This window comes from Neofelis nebulosa, chromosome 1 (assembly GCF_028018385.1).
Source record: "Neofelis nebulosa isolate mNeoNeb1 chromosome 1, mNeoNeb1.pri, whole genome shotgun sequence".
Classification (NCBI taxonomy): domain Eukaryota; kingdom Metazoa; phylum Chordata; class Mammalia; order Carnivora; family Felidae; genus Neofelis; species Neofelis nebulosa.
The window spans coordinates 153,009,968-153,018,429 of NC_080782.1; the positions used below are offsets into that span (position 1 = coordinate 153,009,968).

Consider the following 8,462-nt stretch of genomic DNA (forward strand, 5'->3'; position numbering starts at 1 on the left):
GCCCTACTACTATTTGGAAAGGTGAGTACTTTCTATTTTAAGGGCACTCATCCACATGTCTGTGTTCTCCACCTCTCCCCTATTCTTGAGTGACAGGGAGACCCCAGTGGCTTTGACCAAAGGAAGGCAAACACGGAAGAGAATGAGGGCAAGTGCCAACATACCTCCTCATGCCAGTCCTGCATGAGGAGGTGCTGGGCCGAATCGCCCAGACCAGCACATGTGGTTCAGAACACTTGTTCTCAAAGCTGAGTTCATAAATATAAATCTTTGGAACATGCTGGCCTCAGGCCATGTCTGTCTAGGAGCCCTCTGGCTCGAGTGCTCCTTCCTCCAACTGCGAGTTTCCTTGGGCTGTAAAGGGGTCGACAGAGGTACTTCTGGCCTTGGAGTCACCCAACTAGGGGGTGGCTTTTCTCTCCCAGCGTGCTCATGTTCCATGACAGAGCACAGCCAGAGGTCGGGCAAGGCTCCTACACAAACAGGTGAGGAGACAGAGCCCGTTCACAGGAGGATGTGTCCATGGTGTTTTGCAGACACATGACCACAAGAGAAAGGCCATCCACAAGTAGGTGGACACAAGAGCAGGTGGCCACTGTTGTGTCTCTGTCTCTAGGGTAAGCAACTTGTGCAGGAGTAAGAGGGGCCAAGATAGTGAAAAGGGACCTTTCTCTCCCCTAGCCATGTTTCCTTGACTTCTGTTAGCCTCCCAGTGTTGACTCATCCCCCACCAAGACAGAGAGAGAGAGAGAACAAGAAAGAGAGACAGAGAGAGATAGAGTAGTAGAGAGAAAGAGACAGAGACAGAGACAGAGACAGACAGGGACAGAGAGAGAAACAGGGAGAGACAGGGAGAGAAGCTGAGAAACACAAAGACAGAAACCGAGACTAACAGAAGCAGACAGACAGACTGGAACAGAGAGAGACAGAGACAGAAACAGAGACAGAGACAGAGACAGAAACAGAAACAGAGAGAGACAGAGATAGAAACCAAGAGAGACAGTGACATACAGAGATAGAGACAGAGACAGGAACAGAGAGAGACAGAGACAGAAACAGAAACAGAGAGAAACAAAGGGAGACAGAGACAGAGAGTGACAGAGACAGAAAAAAAAGGAAAGAGAGAGACAGACATAGTTGGAGAGAGACATAGAAACCAAGAGAGGCTGAGATACAGAGAGAGACAGATACAGAAACAGAGAGACAGAGACAGAGACAGGGAAAGACAGAGATGGACAAAGAGACACACAGACAGAGACAGACAGAGACAAAGACAGAAATAGAGACAGAGACAGAGAGAGATAGAAACAGAGAGACAGAGATAGAGACAGAGAGAGAGAGAGACAAAGATAGAAACAGAAGGAGAAAGAGACAGAAACTGAGAGAGACAGAGACAGAAAGAGAGTCAGAGACAGAGACAGAGACAGACAGGTACAGAGAGAAACAGAAAAATACAGAGAGACAGAGACAGAAACCGAGAGAGACAGAAATTAACTCAGTCCTGCCCTGTCTCCAGTGTCTGGGGCTCAGGCCTCTCTGTCTCCAGCAGCCATGGCAAACACACAAGGTCGAGACATCTTTCCACCCAGCTGCTCCATCATCTTCCTCCTCCTGCAGCTTCTGTCCTGCAGCCTCTCTGCAAACGGTAGGAGAGCTCCCCATGTCCCTTCCCCATGTTAGGAGGGAACCCCATGCATGGACAGGAACACAGTAGAGGGCTGAACTTGATTCAAGCAGTCCTTCCCTAAGGACCCTGGGCACCAGCATGGGGTGGTGGTGGGGAACCTTTGTGTGGGTGGGTGTCCCCTGGGCGTGGGCAGGGGGAGACACTGGGCACAGTTTGGGGGGGGCGGGGCGGGGACCCTGTGCCCGGTGGGGGGGATGGCCCATGGTCTCCTCTCACCTGGCCTAACCCATGCTTTCTGCTATGACCTCATAAGGAAAAGCCGATTTCTCTGTCTCTGGTCCCGGCCAACCGGTCCTGGCTATGGTGGGGGAAAGTGCGAAGCTGCAATGCCATCTGTCCCTCAATATCAGTGCGGAGGACATGGAGGTGAGGTGGTACAGGGAGGAGCTGTCCCCAGCCGTGCACCTGAGCAAGAAAGGCAGGGACATGCCTGAAGAGCAGATGTGGCAGTATAAGGGCAGGACGACCTTCTGGACGGCTGGCCTGGCCAAGGACCAAGCTGTGCTGACCATACACAACGTCACCGTGTTCGATAACGGGACCTTCCACTGCAAGTTCAAAGACAGCACAGGGTCTGCAGACGCCACCCTGTGGCTGAGAGTGGCAGGTGAGGGTTGCTGCTGGGGCCCCTGACCTTCTCCTGGTCTGCCTGAGACCTTTTCCCCCAGCTGCAGATCGTCCCATTATGACCCAAGCCTGGGCGCTTCCCACAGTGGGCGCTAATGTGTTTGTGGCAGCCTGGGCGCATCCCACAGCATGCACTAATGTGTTTCACAAGGACAGGTACATTCAGGACACCTGGCTCCTTTTCAAAGTTACCCCCACTGTCCCGGAGAGAGGGGTAGCAGAGGTAGGGATGGGAGGACAGAGGCAGAAAGAGACACAGAGAGGAAAAGACACCGATTTTGCAATACAGGAAAGGTAATTTGATCTTCCTGGGCCTTTTCTGTTTCGTTCTGTGGTTTCCCAGAAGAGGGTAGCATATATGGCATATAAATATTACACAAAGCAAGTAGTCTGAAAAACCCTGATACCTGCTGGAAATTTTCAGGATCTGTGCTTTTCTGTCAGATATGGTAATGGTTGCAGAGGCTGCAAAGCCTGTCTCTTCCCACAGGGCTGGGCTCTGAGCCCAGAATCCAAGTGCAAGCTGGCCGGGATGAAGGTATCAGGGCAGAGTGCACCTCGGAGGGCTGGTACCCAGAGCCCCGGGTGGAGTGGAGAGACTTCAGGGGACAGACCCTACCTTCCACGACCAACCTCACAGTGTTACCGACGGGCCTCTTTGCGGTGGTGTCCAATGTGACTGTCTGGGACAGGGGCATGGGGAACATCTCTTGCTCTATCTCCAACCCCCTCCTCCAGGAGAGGATGGAGACCAAGAGCCACCTACCTGGTGAGTGTTCTGCTCCATTCGACCTCAAGATCTCTGAGCACCCCAGACAATCAGTAGTTAATATCCAATACTCCGCATAGTTCCTTGTGATGAGACCTTGTGAGATCTAGTCTGTCAGCTTCCAGCTATACAACACAGTAGTTAACTATAGTTTCCATGCTGTATGTCACCTCCCTGGGACTTATTTTATAACTGAAAGTTTGCACCTTTGACCCTCTTCACCCATTAGCTTCCTGATCTCTCACCTCTGGAAACCACCAATCTGTTCTCTCCGTCTATGACTAGGCTTTCTGGTTTTCTGGAGGTTTGGATGGTGTTTTGTTTCATTTTAGATTTAACTTATCCATGAGATCCTACACATTTTTCCCTGTCGAACCTCACTTAGCAAAGTGCCCTCAGGTGCATCCATATTGCAGAAAATGCCTGGATTTCCTTCTTGTTTATAGCTGAATAGCATCCCTTTGTACAAATATATATATATATTTTTCTTTATCCTTTCATCCATAGGTGGACACTTGTGCTGTTTCCGTATCTTGACTATTGTAAATAACACTGCAATAAATGTAGGGGTGCATTATCTTTCTCAGTTAATACTTTTGTTTTCTTTGGATTAATACCCAGAAGTGGATTGATGTGGTAGTTCTATTTTTATTTTGGGGGGGAACGTCCATCATCTTCTCCACAGTGGCTGCACGGATAGCTCCTTTCGTATTAGCAGTAAACAGTATTCCCTTGTCTGGATGAACCACAGCCTGTTTATGCATTCACATTCTGAAGGACACCTGGGGGCTCCCAAGTTTCACTCTGTATAAAATTTTCCTTCTAAACAACCTCAAGTTTCAGAAAATTTGCAGGAATGATACACAGAATGCAGACCCACTCAGTATTTAACCTTTTGCCATTTGTCTACCATCTCTCTCCTGTGTGTCTGTCCATGTCTGTCTGTGCATAGGCACACACATGTTTTCAGGTCATGTCAGGTTAGTTCACAAGCACCTGTCCCCTGACTCATTAACCCTGTGGCTTGTGTGCCCTAAGAACACAGGTGCTCTCTTACCCTGGTATTCTTGCCTCCCCAAACTCTCTTTTAGCTCAGGTGCCCAAAAGTTTCCCATCAATGGCATGGAGGGCAGTGGTGCCTGTGATCCTCATTGTGGTGGGGCTTGTAGCAGCTGTCTTGTGGCAGGAGCCACCTGTCTTTTCTGGAAACGTCAGAGGGACAGGAATAGGGTGCAGCTGGAAGAAGAGAGACTGAACAGAGAAGAGGAACAGCTGCCCCAAGGTAAGCAGGCCCCAGTGGGACAGACGTGCCCCTTCCAGCCAGAGCACTTGTGTAGAGCCCTGCATGAAGGCTCTCCTTCGTGCACCCTCAAGCATAGGAGGACTGGGAGAGACAGCTCAGGGACTGCCCACATACCATATGCCCAGTGAGATCCTCCATCACTAAGAGGTGCTTGGCTGCTCTTCACTGGGTGACTTGGGGAAGACTGGCGGGTCTCTGCTGTGGAGACAGATGTGAGCTTGAACCTGGGAAAGTCTATCAGTCGAGGGTGATGACAACATCCTGAAAATGCTCAAGCAACAAATACAGCAGCAAGCCTGTCACCTGAGAGGATCTTGTTGTGAGCGCGGGGATCATCAGTATGGATCATTCCACTCGCCTGTCTGCTCTCCTCCCTGCCTCCTGTGTCCTTGCTCATAGCTGTCAGGCCCCGATCTGGGGAACAGGTCAGAGATGTGTCTTTATGACAGACATGGGAAGGCTGGGCCATCAGGCTACGCCCCACAAAACCTTTCCCTAGGAATACAGTGACCTGGATTGTTTTTTGGGCGCTGAAGAAGGGATATTTGCTCTTCCTTTACAGGGTCCCTGCGAGAGCTCATTACATCCTGTTTTGACTTAGCTTCACAGAACATGAGCTTTCGCCCCATCTGGTCAGTGAACCCTACAGTTTCACATCTTTCTGTTTCATTTCAGGCTGGCCAGAGGACATCATCTATGGTGAGGACCATGCTGGGGGCTGGAAGGGTCTGCTCCCTGCATGTGTGTTTATGGGTGCATGTGTGAGTGCATGTATGTGTGGGTGTTACGTGTGCATGTTGTACATTTATGTGCTCATGTGTGTGCATGTTATGCACATATGTGCATGTGTTTTCATGTGTGTGTGTGCAGTGTGTACAAGTATGTGCATTTGTGCATGTGTGTTCATGTGTGCCTTGTATGCACATGCACTCGTGTTTCTGTGTGTATGTGCGTGTGCATATGGGTGCTGTGTTTGCATGTTGTACATCTATGTGCATGTGTGTGTTTGTGTGTATGTGTGCACATACACTCATGTGTATGCACATGGGCTCATGTGTATGTGCACGTATGTGCACACATGTGTGATCCATTCTATTGCAGAGTGCAGAAATGCTGTGCTAAATGCTGGTTCCATGGCTGTAAACACCAAGTTTAGCTGCCCTGAGAGACCTTAGCTCCTGTTTACTACCGGAGGGACAGACGGGCTGCAGAGCCTGGGCAGCAAGAGAGCCAGATCTTCTGAGGCACAATCACTGTGGGGGACACTGTTAACACAGAGAGTGCAGAGCCAGGACACTGTCTCAGTGGGAAGTGTGGGGTGTGTGCACAGGGTCCTGGACAGAGAATGGTGACACACAGGGAGCCACCTCCGCTGCTCTGGGATGGCCTGTGTGCACAGGGTCCTGGACAGAGAATGGGGACGCACAGGGACTCCCAAGGAGGCATGGTTCCACCTCCATGCAGGAGCATAGGTGGGGACCCTAACCCCTAAATCTGATCCTCTCCTCTTCCCACAGTGAGCCCATCCCTGGACCCCAACACTGCAAGCCCCAAGCTCGCTCTCTCTGAGGACAGGAAGACTGTGAGGCAGCTGTTCTTTGAACAAGAGCTGCCCAACGCCCCCAGCAGATTCGACCGGGACCCCTGTGTGCTGGGCCTGGAGCAGTTCTCAGCTGGGAGGTATTACTGGGAGGTCCAGGTGGGGCACAGGAAGACCTGGAACCTAGGCGTGTGTCTGGAGAGCTTGGATTGGACGGGAAGGATCCTCAAGGCCCCCCAGCCTGGACTCTGGGCCCTGGAGCTGTACAAGAAGGGGTTCTGGGCGCTTGGCTTCCCAAGAGTTCACCTGCACCCTTCGGAGCCCCTGTATCGTGTGGGCGTTTTCCTGGACTGTGATGCAGGCAGAATGTCCTTCTACAGCATGGGCAATGGATCCTTCATCTACGCGTTCTCTGGACTGTCCTTCTCGTCACCCCTGAGGCCATTCCTCTGCCTCTGGACACACGACCCCAACCCCCTGACCATCTGCTCAGAACGGCAGCCCCCAGAGGCCTTGGGGCCTCCTCAGGGTGAGGGACAGGACAGGGTGGGAACCCTCCTCCAGCAAGACCCATGATCTCTCTGCTCCAGCCTGTCACCGATTTGGGGGAGATGTATCCATTCTAAGTCCCAGCTAGATCACATACAAGGCTAAACCTTTCTGAATAATCCCCTATTACCTTCATTTTCTTTCCCTGTAAAATACTGGCAGTATATTATGGGCTGAATCATGTCCCCTCCAGTTCACATGTTGAAGCTCCAACCCCCAGGGCCTCAGAATGGGGCTATATTTGGAGATGGGGTCTTTACAGAGGTGGTTCAGGTAAAAGGAAGTCACTAGGGTAGGCCCTGATCCCATCTGATCCCATGTGACTGGGGTCCTTAATAGAAGAGGGGATCAGGGCGTGGACACACACAGGGGACAACCGTGTAAGGACATGGGGAGGAGATGGCATGTGCACACCAGGGAGAGAGGCCTCAGGAGGAACCAGCCCTGCCACACCTGGATCTCATGCTTCCAGTTCCCAGGACTGGGAAAAAATAAATGCGTTGTTTAAACCTCCCAGTCTGTGGTATTTGTTACAGAGACCAAGCTGACTGTTACACCATATCATTACATGCTGTGGGGTGATTTTCTGAAATGAATTTGGGGCATATGTTTAATGTTGAGCCTAGTGCCAGACATGAAGTAGTTGCTCTGTAAATACTAGCCTTGCTCATTCCCTCCTCTCCCACCTTCTTCCTGCCCACCCCCCTCTCCTACCTACCCACTTCCCCTTCTCCTCCACTCTCTGACACTCACAAAGTCCTAGTCATCTGGTCTACCCTGGATGCCTCTGTCTTCCCACCCCATGGCAGGTCGGTGCAGACAGAGCTACATTGAGGCGAAGCCAAAGATTCCAGGGCTCCCTAAGGTTGGTCAAGGTCAAATCAGGGCATGTGGGCAGAGAGTAGCCTAGACACAGTGTGGATGTGGAATCAAACAAGGCATGTACATGGAGGCAAGGTAATACTCGAACCACCACCAGAAGCCACTTCCATCCTGCCTGTGATATTTACAAATGACATACTGGATAAAGGGCTAGTGTCCAAAATCTATAAAGAACTCACCAAACTCCACACCTGTAAAACAAATAATCCAGTGAAGAAATGGGCAGAAAACATGAACAGACACTTCTCTAAAGGAGACTTCCAGATGGCCAACAGGCACATGAAAAGATGCTCAACGTCACTCTTCATCAGGGAAATACAAATCAAAACCACACTCAGATACCACCTCACGCTGGTCAGAGTGGCTAAAATGAACAAATCAGGAGACTATAGATGCTGGAGAGGATGTGGAGAAATGAGAACCCTCTTGCACTGTTGGTGGGAATGCAAACTGGTGCAGCCACTCTGGAAAACAGTGTGGAGGTTCCTCAAAAAATTTAAAATAGATCTACCCTAGGACCCAGCAATAACACTACTAGGAATTTACCCAAGTGATACAGGAGTGCTGATGCATAGGGGCACTTGTACTCTGATGTTTATAGTAGCACTTTCAACAATAGCCAAATTATGGAAAGAGCCCACATATCCTTATAATTGTTTTAAATTTTAGTTCAGACATCTTACTTATATCTGTATTTATTTAATCTCTCTGCATCATTTCTTCCTGTTCTTTCTTTTGAGGTGAATTCCTCTGTTTTCTCCAATTGTCAAGGTAATATAAAAAACAGGGATCCAGAACCTAGGATCATTTGGTCTGATAGATGAAAAAATAAATATAAAATAAAATAAAGTAAAATAATTTACACAATTGCTTTCTGTATCCATGGGAAATTTGCTTTTTTTTATATCCCATGGGGAAGAAAACATAAATGCAGCGGAATTCTATTTTCTCTAGAGCTGAAGCTTTGAGGCACTCTATGATCAGTAGACTTGAGCTGTGCGAGGGTTTTGTGTTGGTCCTCTGGTGAAGGGGCTGTGTGCTGATTCTCAGCCAGACTTGCCATAGTGCAGATGCACCTGCAGGGCCCAGGGTGGTGGGCCTTGGT

General features: G+C 50.0%; 1 protein-coding gene across 1 annotated transcript; it reads left to right on the forward strand.

Annotated features, from left to right (window-relative positions):
- The first annotated feature begins 287 nt into the window (after positions 1-287).
- LOC131518433 (putative butyrophilin-like protein 10) lies at positions 288-6,988 on the forward strand. Its single transcript, XM_058740839.1, is given in 8 exon segments — positions 288-1,645; positions 1,941-2,294; positions 2,805-3,083; positions 4,163-4,254; positions 4,257-4,365; positions 5,062-5,085; positions 5,904-6,472; positions 6,474-6,988. Coding segments are annotated over 8 exon segments (1,611 nt in total). The 5' UTR covers positions 288-1,551; the 3' UTR covers positions 6,564-6,988.
- Positions 6,989-8,462: the final 1,474 nt, after the last annotated feature.